Genomic DNA, 22,243 nt, shown 5'->3' on the forward strand with positions numbered 1-22,243 from the left:
TTATTGAGAGGTTAGGCGTCATTACTTGTTTACTATAAAAATAGCAATATTTTTTTATTCTAATTAATGTCAATCGATTTTCATTACTAGTCGAAATGTATTAATTAACAGAAATATTATTATCAATAAAATAGATCATTTAATATTTTAAAGCTTAAAATGACAAATGCATGTATTGAATAGTATTTAATACACATAAAATATTGTAGGCATTTATAAAATAGTATGTACTATCTTTAAATAATTTATAGTGGGTATCACTCTTACATCTCGATAACGACACTGCTTCATTGTTCCTTTTCGTACAGATATAAAAATAATCGATTACAAAAAGTATCTGATAATTGAGACACTTTTTTCTTTATTCTAGTATTTCTTTTTTTAATAACTATACTTTCTTTAGTATTGTTTTATCTTAATTGTGTGTTCACAGGTACTTCACTGTTATTTATATTATTAACCTAACCTAACATGATTGTTTACAACAAACAGTAAGAAAAAATAGTTAATACTAACGCTCTAACGCATGCGCACAAAAAAATTCTGATGAAAAGGCCTATGCAACGCACCCCCCCACACAGTTTATGTGTAAAAGCAAAAAATATCGCAAAAATCAGTGAACTAAAGTATGAATTGTTGCAACATCCACCCTGTCTATAATACCAGGTTCTCCAATAAAGCCGTGTAATTATATTTTCACAATCTTCCGGATTCTCAATTCAGGAATGGCATTCATATATAAAAAGATTATTGTAAGCAATGTATTAAAGTTCATGGAAATTATATTGAAAATCTTGTATTATCGAAAGACAAAATTTGTTGAATAACTTTTGTACCTAATAAAAAACGTTACCTATAGGTTGTATATTTACAACTATTTCAGTAATGTAACGACTCTGTGACAGCAGTTGTGGATTTAAAGATTCTCCTCTTTTCGGTTCTTTATGATGACGTTTTTGTACAGCTCCCCATAAAGTGTGCGTGTGTTGGCAGCTTGCTCTGGTTATTGTAACACTTATAAAACCGTTATCTTCATGCCGTTGAGTAGCAGCGACATCTTCCCTTAACCGCATGACTATACCCGAAAATGGTCCGGGTTGCCAGTCTGAAGTTGGTGTTAACCTAAAAAGTAAAAACATTGTGAATGTTGCTCCAAAATGCTCTAGTGTATAGTTAGCATACAACATAAAAAACCACTCTAAATGCTACTTAAGAAAATGAATACCCAACTGGTATGTAATTCCACATAACTAATTTCTATGAATTGAATGAATGAATATTTTAATCGAACAAACTTCCGACTTACCTTTTATAATGTTGAATCGATACCGACCCAATTTTGCTCTTGAGTTTTAAATACACACTTTGAAAATCTAACGAACTAACAATATCTTCTGCATCTACGACAAGCTTCAAACGAGGCTGTGTCGGTTTCAGGTTGTCGCTTAAGTCTTTGTATTCGCTAGATAATAATTCTATAGTAAATCTAGTAATTGTCCACTGAACCCAAGCCGTTAGTCTAGCGGTCTCATCGGTAGTTTCTTGTTGGGATAACGTCGCAATAGGTGGGGTTCTGTCACTAGTCGAATCAAGCGTATTTTCTTTTAATATGGTTGGAGACATAGTTGAACTCTTACTAAGGACAGGTGGTAAAGCGTCTGGAGTTTTCGGAACAACATTCGGCGCCGTTTCAGGCATAAGGTTGCTAGCTACTTCCATGAGACCTACAAAGTATTAACAAGTATAATTTTTATATCAAAATATATTTCATAAACAAATATTTGGTACTACGAATAGAAACATTGAAAAACTTTTCTGTAACTCCATAGACACTGGTTTGTTGATATATTATTATACAGATAACGACATTGTTTTGTTGACCATAGGAATTAAGATTTATTGCAATCCCATCTCTAGAGTATATTTATTATAATGCTCTAAAACTAATTTTTTGGTTATTTTTTAGCCTTAATAGCAATACAAATAAATAAGTAAGTAAATAAGTAATATGCTTTATTGTAACCGAAAAGTGTACAAATTTTATGGACAAAGCTTCTAACAATAAGACAAGAAAGAAGACAAAAAATCAGAATAAGAATCGTTTGTACTTTTAAATAAAAAAAAAAACAATAAAATTCTTTCAAACTTGTAGGCGCAAAATTTCGGGCCAATGCTTTTTAAATGCATTCATTTTTTTCGAATTCCGAGAAAACTAACAAATATTTTTAAAAAATTTAAACGCAGAATAAAAGATTACATTATTACCGAGGGCCGAAAGTCCCTTAGAATAAACAAAAAAATTTTTTGAATGAGCTATTTGAAATTAAAAATCACACTAAATTTTCTCTTCTTTTTCATCCTTGTAACTTATTAAAATAAACATTATAGAAGTTTTCAGGGACTTTCGGCCCTCAGTAATAATGTATTCTTTCATTCTGCGTTTAAATTTTTCAAAAATACTTATTAGTTTTTTCAGGATTCGAAAAAAATGAATGCATTTGAAAAGCATTGGCCCAAAATTTTGCGCCTACGCTCTTAAACATAAAAAATACTACCTAATTAAGAACCTACAAACTTCGTAAAATGTACCTAACAAAAAATAAAAATTAGGAAAGCAGATTAATGAATTAAGGGCTCAAATATTCCACCTCCTTGTGCTAAACAGTAACCAAATCTGTCATACAGATTTCTCCTCATATTTTGGAGTAGGGCTGGTGTAATGCTTGGAGAGAAATGAAGTATTTTTGCCCTTAATTCGACTAGGTTTGTGGCCCTTTCAAACTGATGCCTATAAATGTTTTCTTTGAGAAAACCCCAAAGAAATCGTTAGGCGCTAAGTCTAACTATTAAATGGCCCGCTATCTAGCGGGCCATTTAATTGTACCATCAGTCATTGATGCAAAGTAACAATGATGCAAATCACAATGTTACTCTAATTGATACTCCTGCGAGATATGGTAAACTACCTTTTGTACAAAATCTATCTAGATCACTTATTAGTTTATTTGGTGAATTCAATATAAAAATATCTACTTATAACCAAAGAACGCGTAACTTGTTTTACACCAGATTAAAAGATTCTACTCCTACCTTACAACGTTCTAAAGTAATATATGACATCCCATGTGCATGTGGCTTAGGTTATATTGGTCAGACTGGCCAACTATTAAGCAAAAGATTGGCCCTTCATAAAAGTGATTGCAAACTCAAATCACAATCTACAAGTATTAGTATTCACGTTAATAACAAAGACCACAGAGTCCTCTATAATGACTCATTCATTTTAGATGCATCTAATAGAGATTTTCAACAAAAAATCCTTGAGATGTGTTACATTTATAATGCGAAAAATGCCATCAATCACAAGAAGGATGTGGATAATTTAAGTTCCATCTACACCTTCCTGCTTAAACAAAATATTTCAGGAATTAAAAAATTGTCGCCCAGATATATGAGTGATATAGGTTAGATTTTTTAACTATTTTAATTTACCAATTTTAATTATTTTATTTACTTGTATCGTGTTTTTGTCATTCTGAAATTCTAATGTTACTTAAGTATTTGTTTTTAACATTTTAGATAATATTTGTCATTTTTACATTTCAAATTATCCCACTACTTCAAACAAAACACCGCCGTAAATTGTTAATTACTTTTAGATTGTTTTAAACAACCTGTAAGATTTCAATTTAATTGTGGTTAGGTTTTATGTAAATAGATCGATCTTAATTTAATAAAAATACATTGTGAACTATGGATACTTCTCATCATGTATCTAAAAAAATGTTAAGTATATATACAGATAACACTTTCTTTGTTTTCCACCCAAGTCACTGAGTTTTTTGCTATAATTTGGGTAAGTGTTTTATTATTTGTATACTTAGTTTCCACCTGTTTATTGTTTGTTCTCGTGTTTATTTGTAGTTGACTCTGATGATGTTAATAATTATTGACGGAAGCTTAGACTATTAATTAAAAAGCACACCTAACGAAGCATCCGAGTTTTATTTTGCTTCCTCACGGATAAAAGGGTATCTCCCAGCATTATCCCCTTTTCACTATATATATATATATATATATATATATATATATATATATATATATATATATATATATATATATATATATATGCAAAAAGTTTTTATTTTTAAGCTAATTGGTATATCGTTATCATTAAATACATTTTTGGACCTTTCTTCCGCAAATTTCACGTTTCACACTAGCTTGTCCCTATCTATCTATATTTTAAGTCCGAAAGAAATATGATATAAGCTTATCTACATTGATTTTTGTAATACTGAATGTCTTTGATTTGACTTACCATATAGAATACTCGCAAAAAGGTACACCTGAACTTCAGAGGTAGAAATAACAATCGGAGTCATATCTATATGAACACAAACACCAATACATCCAATTTCCGGTTTAGACGTGTCTAAGTTTGCATCACATTCAGGTTTATTTGGCTTTGTAGAGAGTCCAACGGTTGCATTCAAAGAAACAGGTTTCAAAAATGTCAACTTTTCACCGAATTGAATAGTGTAACAGCTCATGTCCGATATAGACATTGTCCAGGGAAAACTTGATTTCTCAGAAGTCCATATTGTATCTGGTAGAGTCACTGGAAGTGTATTCAAGTATTTTTTTATACTCTGTCGATGAGCGCTACGAATGTTTGCTAAAGGTAATGTTATTATCAAGATATCCGGTGGTTGTTCTTTGTTGACAGCTGATTCAACGGCCTCTTGAATACCTATAAAATAAAATATATACAATGAGTAAACCAATAACTTTTAACATTGATAAGACACAATTTCAACTATTTTAACATTGTCAGTAATAATTGACAATGTTGTCAGTATTAACTCCATACATATTTAAATGTTGAACAAGTGTTATATTAAGAGTGGCAATGATTATGTGATATAGTTGATTTAACATGAATCCAGGAATTTTTTGGTAATTTGGCAACAATGTCAACTTAGATCCCTAACCTAAATAATGACGTGCATTGGGATTTATACTGTACCAACTGTACTTACCTTGAGATCAGATTATTAAGAATGGCAATGATTATGTGATATAGTTGATTTAACATGAATTCAGGAATTTTTTGGTAATTTGGCAACAATGTCAACTTAGATCTCTAACGTAAATAATGACGTGCATTGGGATTTATACTGTACCAACTGTACTTACCTTGAGATCCGATCGCAGATAGTGACCCCAACGGAAAATAAATAGTACACTGTGAAATATCTCCACACAGAAACACTCCCTTCCAAACATCGAACCACTTCTTCAGAAAATTATATATCTTTTCTTGGATATCTACAGTTTCTTCTCTGGTCACTTGTACTTTCTGCGGAATATACAAATGTTCTCGGTCAGAACTGCTATGTACGGATTCTATTTGACTAGATACCTTACGAGGAGTTTCTGCAACGCTACTACTAACATCGGAAACATTTTTGGTTTTGGGACCACATTCTAAAAGATAAAAAGCGTCATTTTAATTATTATTAGTAGTAAGGATATCTTGGAAGAAAAGAAGTAAGAAAATAATGTTGAAAAGACAAATACAAATAATAGTAACACAAACTTAGGAGCTGCTCCACCTTGATGAAGGTTAAGCCATGTAAACTGCTGTATGTAATGTAAAGTAAAGACGAATTATCCCGTGTCCAAATTCGGCATGACAGTTGCATGTGTGAAAAGAGCTGTCACGAATAGTCTACTGCTGGTACTAGACCACACCTCCTTTTCTATTAGACCTCATACCTGCACTGTGGGCTTTGTAGTACCAATCCTTATTTTTCCTCTACTTGTGGAACCAGAATAAACAACATCAATAAAAATCCCAAAACTACCAAAAAGGGATGTTCAGCAGACTAATGAAACATTACCAGTTCTCAAAATATCAGGACAGAAATAAATATTAGAGGATGAACGAAACTAGAGAACATGGGGGAAGCATGGTACTGATGCTAGTAAGATAATCATACAGAAAATTTCCAACTACTTTTCGAGAGAATTAATTACAAAAAAGAACAAAGCTGCAACTTTCTCGTCAAAAGATTATGGTAGTAAAAGTTGTAAAACCACTCTGATGGGGATCAAGACAGCAGTGATCTTCAAGAATTACAAAGTGGTGGCCAAGAATGAAACATGCTCTACAGAAGATGTCCCAATAAAACTTCTTACCAATAGTGTGCTGGAAAGAAATAAAAAGTGAGGTTTTGAAGTGATATTAGCACATCTTGGAAAATGAAATAAACGCCTCAAAGTAAAAAGCAGGAAGCGCTCCAGTCTGAGGCCATTCTTGGCCTCTATTTTCCATCATCCGGGCCGTACGTGGCTCGATGATATACTACGTAAGAGACTCTGTCGAACAGAGTGCTAGGTAGAATTGTGCAGGGTACCCCTGCGTTCTGTGTAACCAGAAAAATCTTTAACTCTTCAAAAGAAAGTTAATTATTTTATCCAGAGCATAGGAATTCTTGGTGGAGTTTAATGAAAGGACAGTACTTGGTACAAATGTTTCAGGACAAACTGCACAAACAATTACTGTCTCTCCTGAGTGAAGAAGAAAAAGAAACACATGGAAAAAAGAAATGAAGAAAATAGAAGTATGTACTGGAACAATATGGGGAGGATATAAATGAGAAAAACACAAGGTATTATTAAAATCAAAATCTAATAGGAAAAACGTCCAAAAAGACGACTAGCTCGTAGACAATGAAATAGAAGGAGTAGAACATTTTAAATAAAAAAGTGACAAGAATAAAAGAGTAATACATGAAATGTTTATTAGTCATATTACTTACCAAATATATTTAGGGTATGTCCAAACTGCTTAGGAGTATACAATAACCATTTACAAAGTAAAGGGTCTATACAAACACGAATTTCTTGTAGATTAAACAGGATAATTGGAGGATGCTGTTGATTCTCGGGACCTATCGGATACTGGATGGTCGCAGTGAATAAGGGGGCATATGAAGGTTCTCCTGAAGGTCTGCAATAGAAGATTTAATCCAATTATTAAACTATATTAACCGAAACACATGCTAAATAAAAACATATACAGAGTAAGTAAATGAAAACATTCCACCATGACATTTGGCAATATTCACTACATTTGAACAATACAGACATCTATTATTTGCCAACCCATCATTAGACAGATACTTCGATGGAATATTCATCAATTTAATATTTTTCTTTCCCCATTAACTCCATTTTTGTGAAAAAGAGTATCAATTTATTGAAAGTTTTATAGCTTTTAAAAATTAAATGCAACGCCTATGTTTCGCTAATGTGTCAAATATTTTCCATCACATCAAAAACTACATTCAAAAGAATTTTGGAATAAAAATAGGCAGTTTTATTTGATGTAACGGAAATAAAATACACTAAATTAGGAGAATTTATAACCCATAAATAGTTAACTTAGTGGTCGTAAGTAATTGGAGAATAGTAGTCAGTTTGCATTTTCAAAAAATATAAAATATAAATTTTTGTATAAAAAAAATACATATTGAATTACAGCACCGTTAAACACTACCAAGACGTCCAATCGTCCAAATCATTACTTTTTACTAACCTAATTTTTTAACACAGGCGATGCATTTAATTTTTAAGAGGGGTAAAACTATCAATAAACTAAAATTTATTTACAAAAATGGAGTTATCAAGCAAAATAATCATGGATGCTCGAATACTTTATCGAAGTATCCATATATACCATCCAAGGCGGTACTGCAGAAGCTTCATATTATGTTCTGCATATTTTTAAAATTTAAATAATATTTTTAAAATTGAATAAAGTAATTTTATTATTTATTTATTTTTTAAATTTTAAGAACAGCTATTTTGTGACGCTACCCGTAACGACGCCATCTTGTGGCGCTAGTTCCGTGACGCTCGCCTCAGCATTTTACTGTAATTGAAAGACAGGTTTTGATAAATGACATATGTATAGTTAAAAGGTATACCATTTAGTATAAAAATCGACGTGTTTTAGCATTTTCACAAAATTTAATGAATATTGCCAATTATCAGGATGAACTGTTTTCAATGGCTTCTATTTCAGCTGAAATACACGCGCTCTACTACTTACCCTTTCTGTATGACTTCTTCTCCTTCTTGTGTCGATTTAGGTTCTGGACCAGAGATAAATAAAACTTGTTGAATATCATTGGAAAAAGAAAAGTCATCTACTTTTTTATGTATTGGTTCCAAAATAAAGCCTTTTATGGAACCTAGGCTCACATCCATGGAAACAGTCGAGTTTGTGTTTACCTTTTTAAAACGAATTGCTTCAATGCATAATTCCATAAATGGTAGCCCTAAAATATGTGGAAAAATTAATTAAACCTTTATTTATAAAACTAAAAATAAGATTCTTCTTGACTCGAAACGAAAAAACGAAAAATATCTTGTTTTTTTAATAGATAATTATATCACATTATGTGGTTTTGAAAAGATATGGAAATATATAGTAAACAATACTTACCTTGATCTTTAGAAGCATCTATTAAAATTGAAGAATTATTCATAAGCTTAATCGCACCTTCCGCGTCCATTTTCAGCATCTTCCCCAAAATATATGTCACCACCATCATTTTAGCATTCGTACCATTCAAAGTAATACTCTCTGACTCGAACGTAGCCTCGGAATGCGTGATATCCGGATTCGTCCAATACTGCGGCTTGTTAATACTTTTAGTTGTGTAAGATAGACTAGATGGCGTTAAAATCGTGGTGTGTTTATTTGGGTTGATTATTAACCGGCTGCAAAGTCCAACCACTTTAATATTCTTGCGCGAATAACATGCTTCGAAAAATTGCCGAGGGGGATCTGGTAATTGACATGTTGTATGGACGAGACGATTAACGTACATTGGGTAGGTAAGACTAATATCGAAAAATTGACACTCTATGGTTAGTTTAGGTAAAGGAAGAACCTTTGAAGTAATTGGTGCGGATTGTGTTCCTTTCTAAAACATAGTTAATGTATTAAACTAAGTAATAATAAAACCGCATTCTTTACACATATATTATTAAAGATATTTTTCATTTTTAGCATTATTTTTAATTTTCGCAATACAGTGGTACCTCGACATATGAGTTTAATTCGTTCCGTATTCACCTGCTGATCCATGCTGATCCATTTAGATAAACGAGACATCCGACTAATAGCAAATATGTACTACAATCAGAAAGCAGTAGTGAGAGTAGAGAATAATACCACTGAAGAAATTGAAATAAAGCGAGGTGTGAGACAAGGGTGTATACTGTCACCAACCCTGTTTAATCTCTATTCCGAAGACGTAATGAATAGAACACTCTCTGAGCAATCCGTAGGTATTAAAATAAATGGTGTTAGATTAAACAATCTGAGATTTGCCGACGACACTGTTCTGATCGCAGAAACACTTGAAGAGCTACAGACATTGGTGAATAAGATAGCAGACTGCAGCGAAGAATATGGACTATCTTTGAATATAAAGAAAACTAAATTTATGGTAATATCGAAATCAACACAAAATGTCCAAAATTTATATTTACACAATGAAATTATCGATCGAGTTAGCAAATACAAATATTTAGGCACTTTTATAAATGAAGACAACGATAGCTCAACAGAAATCAAAATAAGAATAGAAAAAGCCAGATCCATATTCACTAAAATAAAGAGAGTGTTCTGCGGAAGAGATTTGAGCCTTGAAATGAAACTTCGCCTGATGAGATGTTACGTACTTTCTGTGCTGTTCTACGGAATGGAGTCATGGACGTTGAAAAAGATTGATACCAAAAAATTAGAGGCATTTGAACTGTGGATGTATCGCAGAATCCTGAGAATATCATGGACCGAGAGAGTCACAAATGTCGAAGTCTTGAGAAGAATTAATAAAGAAAAGGAAATCATATTTACGATCAAAAAACGAAAACTGCAATACTTGGGACACATTACAAGAGGCGAAAGATATGAACTGCTTCGAATAATTATGTAAGGGAAAATAGCAGGAAAAAGGTCCATAGGAAGAAGACGAAACTTCTGGCTAAAGAATCTACGGGAATGGTATAGCTGTACCAGCAACGAATTGTTTCGGTCAGCAGTTTCGAAAATACGTATAGCCCTGATGATCGCCAACCTTCGGAACGAATATGGCACTTGAAGAAGAAAGAAGCTGATCCATGGGCTCCAGGATAGGAGTGGTGTTAGGTGGTAGGTAGAGAACATAATCATCATCGGGATTTGGTGGGTGAGCAGGGGCATTGTCGAGGACGACAAGGACTTACATGAGTAGGTTGTTTTCCTGTAGATATTTTTTAACAGAAGGGCCAAACACCACGTTTATCCACTCCACAATGAATTTCCTGGTGACTCACGCCTTCAGATTTGCCCTCCACATAACTTGCAATTTTTCTTTTAAAATCGTATGTGACTTAAAGGTTCTGGGATTTTCTGAACGGTATACTAGCAGACGCGTGAGTTTGCAGTCGCCACTTGTGCTACGCATTGACGCTATTGGCGCAAAGTGCTACAGTTAATAGATCCTTCATGGATTTGTTACCTGGCATCGTCTTCTCTTCTGCCGTTATATAAACGGTGTAAACCCTATTCACATTGCAAATTCCCAACATAAACAGCCTGATACGCACGTGTTCTGACGGTATTCGCCTTCTCATTCGCCAAAGGGCTATTATAAATATGATTTATCGCCTTCAGCGAGCATGATTGTCATTTTACAGATCCAAACTGCTCAGTCTGATTATATTCAAATTTTAGTGTGTTGGTTTATGTATTTTGTTATATAAGTTAATAAATTTTGTGTTTTGTAACGTTATTTTTGAGTTATTTACTGGTCGTGTTATTTTTTATAGCGTATAGAGTAAGTTTTATAGTGTATGTATAGTGCAAGCATGGTATTTAAATGCCAAAAAACCCGACGACTGTAAACCAACCCTTCTCAAAGTGCATTAAAAAGATAACCTCAACATCGCTACATATAATGCTCAGTCACTCCCTAGATAACCCTTTGAATTACATATAAACATAAAGAAAACCAACATGATAATAATCACTCAACACTCTGCACTGGAAAAAATAAGAGGATAATGCGGATGAACAACGAAAAAGTAGAACAGTTTTTACAGTTTAAGTACCTATGATGATGATAGTGTGTTTGGCATGGAAACTAGATCATTTGCCCAGATTTTTGAATGGTTTCTGTTGTATTTAAGTACCTAGGTTTATTAATAATAAATGGGACTGTGAGAATGAGGTTAAAATTTGGATCAATGTGGTTCTACTTAGAAAATTAATGCTTCAACAAAACATGTTCTAAGACGTACGGTTACAGATAATTAAATAGCTGGCTTGTATTGCTATATGGAACAAAAACCTGAACACTATAGATAAAAACGTTCAACCGTAATAAAGCATTCGAGATTTGGATTATTAAAAATTTCAGTAAGGAGGATGTGCTCAACAAGGAGCTATTGGGAAAAGTTATTGGTTAACTCCAGTGTACTGGAAGTGGTATAATGCTTTCGCCACATTTTTCTCTGATTTTTTGGACAAAATGGAAATATCTCTATTAGACAACCATATTTTATAAAACGGTTTATATGTTACACGATAGTTTTAAGTCTAGGACTACATCTCTAAGGTATTTCTTATCAATCAGATATTATGACCATATAAGAATACGTATTTTTGTATAAAGAAATAGCTAAAGTAAAATATTACAATTAAACTACATATAGGTACTAACCTTTCGTTTTCTATAAAGCATGCCTTTGATCGGTTGAAAGTACGGATGATCCATAAGTTCGAGTTCGATAATAGGTGCGAAAAACGTAATTCTCATGCTTCTACTAGGAATAAATTCATTCAGAGCATCGAAATCTTCTTCGGAAGGAGGTTGAAGTTCTTGGAAACTTTTGTCGGGCTTCGGTACGGCATACGGTGGATAGTCGTAATATGAAGCTGCAAGTAAAATATTAACAATACATTTCAGATACGTTTATTATTTTAGAATGTTGTTTGAGTGTGTCCAATGAGCAGGCAGAAATATTATTTGGATTAGTAAATAAGTAGAAGAATTATATTAGAAGAGCAATATTCCTTGTTCAATTTGAAAGAAGAATATGAAGCAGAAAGAGCTTTGTAAGTTTCAATTTAAATCTTGCAATTATTAGCTGATTATAGTGTGACATAGCAGCTCTAGGATAAGCTTTAATTAATCTTGGAGAATTTTTGCATATTGTTGTTATTGAGAAAATCAACTTGATTTCTTAAAATATCGTCGTTTTCTGCTATGTATATTGGTCCTCCAAAAAGTAAAGAACGTTTTGGCATAAAAAATTAAAAACAAATATATCAATCAACACAAAACTTTATTTACAAAGTTACAGTACCTTAGACTATTTTTCAATGTAGTTGCCTTGGTTGTCAAGGCATTTATTGTATCGTGAAATCCGTTTTTCGATGCCAGTGTTGTAGTCTTCCACCACCAAACATCTAAGCCATGATATCACTTCATTTATGAGCTCTTCGTCATTTCCAAATTCCTCTCCACCTAAGAATTCCTTCAGTTCCGACAGAATTGTCGTGAATCAAAAACATCTTCGTCGACAACATGCCACGTCGTTTAATCTGTATTGCATCTTCTTGTCTGGGTCCTCGGCAGCGTAGCCTTCGTATGTGAGTGTCCATACCGGCTTGCTTGCCGAAGTTAATACCACAGACGCAGATGACCATCTCGTTCGATGGTTGTGGAATTAACTGGATGAGTAGGAAACAATAACTTACTCACCACTCAGAAATTTGGAATCTACGCTAATTCTACACCCTAAGCTCCCAAGAATCTGGAAGGGTGTACAGTCTTGTAAGAGTTCGAAACCTGAAACGATAGCAACTGCACTGGTGTGCGACTTAAGAGTTCCGAAGTAAGGAACAAATGCTCGAATATGGCACACACTTCCAAGCATATACACCCTGTACAAATTCACCAAATCAGAGTACGTGCTCTAAAAAGTGCCCGTATTTCTGATCCAATGAATATGGTTTCCCACCTCTACCAACGAGAAGGTTTGTACTAGGACGATTTTTGTGGTAAGGTGAAACACCACGTTCACTCAGAAGCAAATAAAACTGAAGGAAGCCCACTACAGATTTGGAAAACTCAAGTCACGCTAATACTTCAGCCAATTACGCCTGGCGAACGACGGGCGAAGCAATACCACTTTGCAGTTGCCATCCGTTTTCTTGTGTTGAGATTCATATTTTCTTTTTTGGGTTTAGAGCCAATGGAGGCTATGATATATCGTTTATATGCAATAATTACATATACTTCATCTAATTTACTTACCGTTGCACGTCATCCGCATCATAGCCCGTGAGGTCACATGATACCAACACGAAATATTTAGGCGGTAGGTGTGTTCATTTTTAGAATCACTTTGCCGAGTACACTGGCATTACAGCCACTAGACATATTTTATTATATACGGGTAGAAATAATATTTAAAGATTTCTATTAATGTTAACTTAAAGAAATACACAATAGTATGTTTCATTTAATTTGTATAAATGTATTATAAAGCGTTTTTATGAAGAACATTTGTTCGGAACACACTGTAACTGTAATCGAACGAAGGTGATATTTTGGCATAAATTGGTAACACTTATTTGACAGTTGCGGTGTTAACACTTTTTGTACTTGATTATTTTGAATTTTAAAGTGAATACCTCTTGTTTTATATTTTTACCTATTTAACAAAATCTGTTCTTTTTAGAACAAAATTAGTGTGTTTTATTTCAAAAATGTCACGTAAGAATTTAAATAGTCGTTGTAAAGAGATGGTAGCTTCTTTGATTCATGATTTTGAACAGGAACGTGATAATAACGGCCCCATTCTACTCTTGACTGCTGTTAGAGAAGTATGTAAGTGTATGTTTTGTATATTATTGTAGATGCTTAAAATATACATTCTTGTTTTAGCGTGTAGCTGCAGCTTTAAATTTACATATTTCAACTGTGAGTTCTATTTCTCAGGCCGTAAAAACTGATACACTTCTATCACAAGTATACAAGCGGCTCAAATTGTTTTTAACAAGATTATTTTTTAACTCTTGTTTTATTTCTATTTATTTACATTAAATATTAATTTATACGAAGACGGTTGCGTTTCGATTTAACTTCACATTTAACTTCAAATATTAATTTGTTTTGTTGTATAATCCACTTTTGCAATAATTATGTTACCTATTTGATTTAAAATGGATTCAGGATTTTTTTATACTTTGGCAAATATGTCAACTTCAATCTCTGTCAATGATAATGACGTGCAACGGTAAGTAAATTAGATGGACTGTAGTGTAATTATACTCTAATATAACTCTAATTTTAATACATTTATGTAAACAATTTTCAAATCGGTATGTATAATTTTCTTGTATTAGACACGAATTAGTTATTCTATTAAAACAGGAACAAATTGAACTTCTGGATTAAAGTAAAACTACCAAACCCAATTGACCGTTTTATTAACACTTCTTCTTCTTTCTTTTTATATTTTATAAAAACTAAAACTTAATTCACTTCCTTTTCCAATTTTTGCATTGAGATCCCGATAATTAGTATCTTGGTTTGGTTGTGTCCAATATATATATATATATATATATATATATATATATATATATATATATATATATATATATATATATATATATATATATACCCGGTATTTTTAGACGTCACGCCCTTCCGGTAGGGATCTATGGAGGAGTATCACCGAGCCGCAAGCCCTTATCTCTTGCCGTACTGCTCCACCATAGGCCGATCAGACACCAGCATATTCTAGTCTAAGCCGCAGATTCATATAGAATTTTAAACTGCTGCGTTAGACTTTTTGTTTTTCTGTACACCGAGCTGGGGACCGAACCCACGTCCACTGAACCACTCGCAGTGAAGCGAATGAGAAGCCGGCCGCCCAGCCCGCTTGGCTATCTGACCGACGGTTGTGTCTAATGCTTGTTCTAATTCACTGTATAACTGTTCCAGTTCTTCTTAATCGATATCTGAAGTAAGACCATAACCTTAAACTATATTTATTACTGATTGAACTGTTTCTAATATTATTGTCATACTGTTTATCTGAGATTAGTAGGAACCCGGTTACATATTTTTGGATGTATTTATCAAATAGTATTGCTACATCTTTCCATTGCTTCTAGCTATTATTACGAGAGCAATATATTTTTGCCATACTAATCCTATACTATATGCTAATTCAGTGGCGCACCTAGTATTTTCCTGTGAGGGGGGGGGTTTGGTTGGGCACCGAAATTTTTTTTATGCTACCTCCATTTTGAGTCCTTAAAATTTGTGAGTAACAGTGTCGGAGTAGTGCCCTGGGGGGGTTTAACCCCCAAAACCTCCCCTGGGTGCGCCACTGTGCTAATTGCTATACTAATTAGTATTAGTATAAGTATTACTAATCATAATAATTCAATACGCTATAGTCTGATGATTCATAGAAAGTATTTGATTACAGTATACGAAAGAGAATGAAATGATAATTACCTGCAACTTGTAGTGAACTAAGTCGATGGAAAAATCCGGAGCATAATCTCAATTTGAAAGGTCCCAAACACAACCTCATGCTTGAATTTTCCACAAAATTGCTATAAAAAGATAACGAATAATATGATTCGTTTAATTATTTGATTTAATTTACCTAAATCGTTTAATGGAAAGAAAAGAAAAAACTTAAAAAAAAAACAGTTTAATAGCACCTTGGAAGACCGGTTTTGAGCAAGTGATGTGGTCCGAGGTAAGCATACTATACGCATAATTAGGCTAACACAGTGTTATGCGGATGTGGATGTTATGCGACGTACATGAACAAATTTATTTATTTATAAAACAACACACCATCCACATCACATGACATAATTTTTTTACATCATATTATCAACATTGACCCAAGAACTATTCCCACTATCGATCCGAACACTATATTTCCCATAAACACTGTCTTGATCCATGATACAAAAAATAACTTATTGTTCTTTGTTTCGTGATCTTGACCTAATTAAGCGTATATTAGTGTACGAGCCCCTTCCCATATCAGTTGGCCCACCTATGCAATTTAAGTCGATTAACATAAACAAATTATACTCTGCATGTTTTCTCTCTACCATTACGGTTTTTTATTTATTTTCAACAATAAAAATATTTCACTAAACCCTGGCTATGGAAAAATGACATCAAAATAATAATATTGTTACGATAAATATCATGGCCTAAAATAACTGTAAATATATTATGACTAATTCTGTTTTTGTTGTAGAAATTTCGGCGAAGGATCTAGACACCAGACTGTTTTTTTTTGGTCCCGCTTGGAAGTATCGAGTCGTGGAAATGACTCATCATAGGCCTTTCGCCAAAACAGCAGTCTATTCGATGTGTTTCGAGAAACAGCTGTTTTCATTCTCGAATAGCAGGACTTTATATTTATAGAGGAATTTTGTTATGAAGGAGGGTCAGTTAATTTTGAAGACGCGCTCGCGATTTTAATTGTTACGTTCGTCCAGATAAATTATGTATTATTAGTTAAATAAATTAATATAAATTATCGTGCTTTTTAATAAATTAAAGTAGGAACAATATAATAAATTAGTAAAGACATTATAAATTAAATAAAGACATAGCAGTTAAATAAATTCGCTACAATATTGTCAGTTAATGTCTAATGTATTTTGTAGTATTGTAAAGCTTTTTGCCGTTTGTGGATTATACAATGGGTCGAGGTAAAGTTATCGATGAGAAAATGTGTTCAATCATTATTAGATTTTTTAATTCTGGAAAATCCAATTCGGAAATCGCGAATATACGTACAAACTACAGGTTCGGTCGTCACAAAACCTAGAAATGTACGAAAAAGTAAAATAACCGAAGCAGATTGTAGAGCATTACGACGCATTATAGTGAAAAATCGACGAGCAAATTATATGGAGTTAAGCTTTTTATGGAGTGACGTTATTGGAAGACACGTTTCTAGATCAACATGTCACCGAGAGGCCCACAAATTTGAATTTGTGGCGCGAAATGAAAAAAGCTTTGAGAAAACATCCTGTCAGGTCCTTCAACTAATTGAAGGACAAATTGCAAGAAATATGGGATTCGTTTACATTAGAATTTTGTCTGAACTTGGTAAAAACTATGCCTCGAATAATTGTGGATGTCATTAAAAATAAAAAGGATGTAACTCAGTGGTAAACTTTCACATTTTTTTTTTGGTTTTTTGGTAATATTACATATTCTATGCGTTTTTTTTTAATTTATTATTATTCTGTTTAATCAATAGTTTTAATTACATTATAAAATATTTTCTATAATCAGGAAATTCAAAAAAATGTTGTTCGCTGCATTAAAACTTCTAAAATTTACGCTGTTCTTTTATTTTTGTTCTCTAAAATTTAATTTTCTTATTAATCTAACGTTGGGCCAACTGGTAGTGACTAAATAACCTTATCGGGGACTTGACGATGCGCAGAAAATTCTAATGCTCTAAATGGACCATCCAAGCTATTATCAAACTGATTAAGAGTAAGTCGTTTCTTTTCTTTATATTAACCTACTCGTAAAAGGCTAACATGTGAAAACAATTAATTATTTATTTACCTAAACTCGAAATCGCTTCCCATCTCTGATAATATTTCGCTGGAGGTATCGTTAGGCATATCCATTTGGTACAAGTAATCGAAGGCGAATGCAGGAGTACGTTCTAACAAAACTGATTCTGTATACATCGACATATGATAGTCCCAAGAGGTGTTGTATTGTCTCTTTTTTCCTTTATTTTCTACAGCCTCGACATCAAATAATGAATCACTTTTGTGTGTGTTAGTTTCAGAACCTAAAATGTGAATATTAATATTATTAGTAAATTGATAATATTGTTACGATAAATATGACTCATGTCTAAACTGTAAACATGTTTTTCTAATATTTAATATATATAGAGGATTTTATTTGAAAACGAGTTAGTCTGAATATGTAGTTGTATCGAGTTTGAATAATTGTAACGCGGAAATTTAGTATATAAATTAGAATCGTGTAAATAGTGCCAGTGTAAATAAATTATTGTAAGACTTTATATAAATTAAATAAAGACTCTAATAAACTAAGTGTTAGAACATTTTATAATAAATAAAGTTAATAAATTAGATTTATAATAATACTTCAATATTATTCGATTATACTTGATTTAATAAATATGTTCGGTTTGTGAGGTTTTTATTTATGGTAAGGCTGACTTTCTCAGAAGATCAGCATAAAAAGCCAGATTATAAAAGGTTAGAAATGAAGACTCCAGAAGAATTCTTGGAAGGGAAAGAACTTGACAAAGAAAATATACGGCAGAAACATTTATTCATACGGTACGGAGATCTCTCATCATCACCTAGCTCAAATATAAGGAGTTGCCAACACTCTCATCACATTACGATTAAATGATGACTCCAAAAGACAACAAGAACTGACAAAAATAAAGCACATTCCCACACATAATGGCTATAAGAACAACACCATACATAAAGTGTTAGATTAGTCCAGCTGAAGGTTTCAGACAATATTAATTTAATAAAGTTTTATATCAAAACAGTATTAAATAATTAAAAATTTTTTTCCGTCGACCGTCCATTTATGATCAATTTTAACACCCTCAAAATCATTGATTAATGACCCCTATTAATGAATGATTTTCTATTAATGAACGATTTCATTATAGGCAACACAACATACATATACCTATTTATAGTCCCACTTAAAAATTATTTAAAATGAAGTAGCCGCTGTAAGTACTGTCTGTCATTGTATGTCATTATTTATCGTTAAGTAAATAAAAATTTAAACTAAGATATAAGATATTTTTATTTCTGAAAAGTACAGCCGACGGAAAAGTTTTGTAACGAACTCGTGAATTAAAATGGCGATTAACAATCTCGAACATTAACGCGCTCGCTTCGCTCACGCGTTAAAATATCTCAATTGTTAATCGCTCTTATTAATACACTTGTTGGTTAAATAACTATTAAGGATATGTAACTACTTGTCTTAAAAGATTTAAACGTTGCTGTTACTAATCATCAATATCAATATTTGACATAATTAATTAAATTGAAAACGTACGTTAATGTCTACATTCTCACGAAAGAACCAGAGATATCTTGATCAAAGATTAATAAAATTATTAATCAATTTTACTTACCTATTTTTAAATAGTTGATTTGACTGGTTTCATCTGGAATTTCAATTAGTGAACAACTGCATGGCCCCATCGGTAAAAGTATTGCTTGACTCACCCCTCCCATTGCGTTGAACCATTTTAAACCATGAATTATAGTTTCGCAGTACATTCCTTGTAATTGGAGGCTTAACATTGGAGTGTAGCGTAGTTTTTTATGATTGTAATAGCTTGTACGTTCTGAAGTTGTCTCTGAAACCTAAAATAATCATTATATATAAAATTATATGGTCTGACATTCAAATGCATTAACTTTAAAGAAACACACAGTTAGAATGCAGTGCAGATAAGATAGACAATGTATTTCTTATGAAAGAACTGCCGACCACGTTGCCGGTTTGTCCCAAGCGGCGCATCAGGACAGGATTTAAGAATAATAGTACTGCCTATGGTTGTATAAAAGACTGTCATTATTGTTTTAACTAAAGCATGATTCAATCATCGATGCACAAATAAGAGAGTTACATTGTCGAACTAAACAATAACATGAAGAAAAATACTATAAATAAAGTAAAATATATCAAAAACTCATTGTCGATCGCTTATCTATATTTATCAATTTTCAATAGCTTCCATTGTAAACACATTCTTTGGGAAATCATGATAAAGTCATTAGGAGAAGCGAAACAGTTTTAATCCCCATTGTCCATGTAAAGCAAACATGTCTCTTTGTCGATTTGGGTACTGGCCATTAGACCAAAAGCTTGTTGGCAAAAACTATGAAAGGTCAATTCTATTTCATTTTCGCAAGCGAATCATGGAGCCGTTGCCAGTATCTGTCGTGAATTTCAAACGGTATGACTCGTAATGTGCAAGTAAAACGTGTGGCGTTAAATGTATTGAACTTTCATCTGAACTTAAATTGTGAGTTTGACTATTACTGTGGAAAAAGTTTCGGTGTGAGTGTTCTCAAATTTATGACATATGCGAAGAGGCCCAGCAAGGCGAACTGAAACCGGTATAAAAAAGGAAGAAAAAGAGTTTGCAGTCCAATTCACGTGAGAATACTTACGATGAGGGAGTGAAATCTCGAATAAAGAAAATTGTCCATGTTTTTTTTTGGAAAACATACCACCAATCGTCGACAGCATAATGAACAGAGTTAAGGATGATGAGGACCTACCAGCTTTTTCAAAAACCACATTTCGTAGGCTACTAAATGACATGGGTTTTGAATATGGTAAAAGAGGTCGAGATTCGATAATGATAGAAAGAAAAGATATCGTATCCTGGAGACACCTCAGACAAGTACCTCAGACAAATAAAAACTTTAAGGAAGAAGGTACTGAAGGAAGAGATACTGAAAATACTGTACCGGGTAGCTGGATTCGCATCACCAGACGACCGTAGATGCGAATCACAATATGTGGAGTTCAGGTAAACTTTCGATGAAAGGCACCAATTATACAGGTTTGACAAACCGCCAGGAATCAGCCGACTTAAATCAAGGAAAAGGTTTATGAGAAATGTCAGCGTCGAACCACCCGAACTGTTCCCCCTACATCCAAAACGACCTAATGGAATGAACCCGGACTGGAGAACCTGGCGGACACTCAATCGCATACGCACAGGTGTTGCCCCTGTAAAACAGAACCTCATTAAATGGGGCATCAAGACAGACAGCGACGCACTTTGTGAATGTGGGGAAATACATAACGTGGAGCACCTGGGAGTATGCAGACTTGCCCCATCACAGTGCACCCTCGATGATTTATGGCTCGCAAATACAAAGGGTGTAGACGTAGCCCGATATTGGGCAGAAAAACTGTAGTCGGATTTAGACACGAAAAAGTAAGTGAGGAAGAAGGATAATGTAAACCTTTATAGATCTTTCATGAACAACATCATGTAACGTAACTCTGCCTGGGAGAGATATTGGGGATTAAAACAGAAATAAGAATTCCAGGTGCAAGTTTGTTCACCTTGCGGTACTCAGGTGTTTTGAACAACACAACGGTGAGCTTTGGGACGTGGGTCCATTGATCTAGCATGGCGTATATTTAGATAAAAAATTGGAAATTAAAACGTACCAATGGAAATAACAGAATTTGTACACAAAGAAAGGGGGAAAATAAAGGGAGACACCTTGTCCTTTTTCGAGAGATGAAAACTCGACACTATGAGAAGATTCGATTTAAGAAAGGTTCTAAAAGAATGGCAAATATGCTAAAACTCTAAAGAAAAACGAGAAACAAAAACACTTACTTTATATGGTCGCTTTACATTCCTATCAGAATTATCTTATTATTTCCCAAAAAGAAAGGAAGATTATGAGAGAGTAATAAGTAAATAGTTTTTACTAATTAACAATTTTTATTTCTTACATGGTGAAAAGTTTAGCCAAGTAAAAGTTAATATAGAAATACGAACATATTAACAAAATATGCATAACCCAAACAATGTAAATAGCAAAATCAAAAATGTACATTAAAACAAATCAGGTATTAAACAAATATTTCTAGAATTATATGGAATACCTTTATAACTGAGTAGAAGTGTGAATTTAATTTTAAATTAAATAATACTCAAATTAAATGGTAAAAATAAACAAAAATGTCATGGCATTGTCTCAGTTATCAGCATATAATGATATGTAGGTATGATAACTCAGTTTTACTGATTATCCAGTAAAATATACCTACAAATATAGCTAAACAAAAAGTACAGTAATTATCCTTTGATTACTGGAGTACTGAACATACAAAATTTTGGGTTGTCCATAAAAACAAAGGTTATTCTTAAATACAAAAAGATTGAGGGACATAACCTACACAAAAAAATAAAGCACTGCACTGCACTCAATACATATGGAACAAAAATTTAAAATATCTCCTACCTTCGTTCACCATTAGAAATTATTCAGCCTGGTTTTTCTGTTTTGTCAGATTTGGAATTAAGGAAAAAAAACTTTAAA

The 22,243-nt window shown here is 33.0% G+C and overlaps 1 protein-coding gene across 1 annotated transcript in view; it reads right to left on the minus strand.

The window, feature by feature from the left end:
* Nucleotides 1-22,243, minus strand: part of Vps13B (vacuolar protein sorting 13B) — an 85,893-nt gene that overhangs the window by 56,246 nt on the left and 7,404 nt on the right. Inside the window, exons 9-19 of the mRNA XM_072536729.1 lie at nt 19,294-19,528; nt 17,706-17,940; nt 15,603-15,703; nt 11,787-12,001; nt 8,519-9,002; nt 8,123-8,351; nt 6,828-7,018; nt 5,200-5,490; nt 4,322-4,753; nt 1,307-1,724; nt 854-1,122 (exon numbers count right to left, since the gene is read on the minus strand). Coding sequence (XP_072392830.1) covers nt 854-1,122; nt 1,307-1,724; nt 4,322-4,753; nt 5,200-5,490; nt 6,828-7,018; nt 8,123-8,351; nt 8,519-9,002; nt 11,787-12,001; nt 15,603-15,703; nt 17,706-17,940; nt 19,294-19,528 — 3,100 coding nt within the window. The remainder of the gene's footprint in view (nt 1-853; nt 1,123-1,306; nt 1,725-4,321; nt 4,754-5,199; nt 5,491-6,827; nt 7,019-8,122; nt 8,352-8,518; nt 9,003-11,786; nt 12,002-15,602; nt 15,704-17,705; nt 17,941-19,293; nt 19,529-22,243) is intronic.

This window comes from Diabrotica undecimpunctata, chromosome 7, assembly GCF_040954645.1.
Source record: "Diabrotica undecimpunctata isolate CICGRU chromosome 7, icDiaUnde3, whole genome shotgun sequence".
In the NCBI taxonomy this organism is placed as follows: Eukaryota; Metazoa; Arthropoda; class Insecta; order Coleoptera; family Chrysomelidae; genus Diabrotica; species Diabrotica undecimpunctata.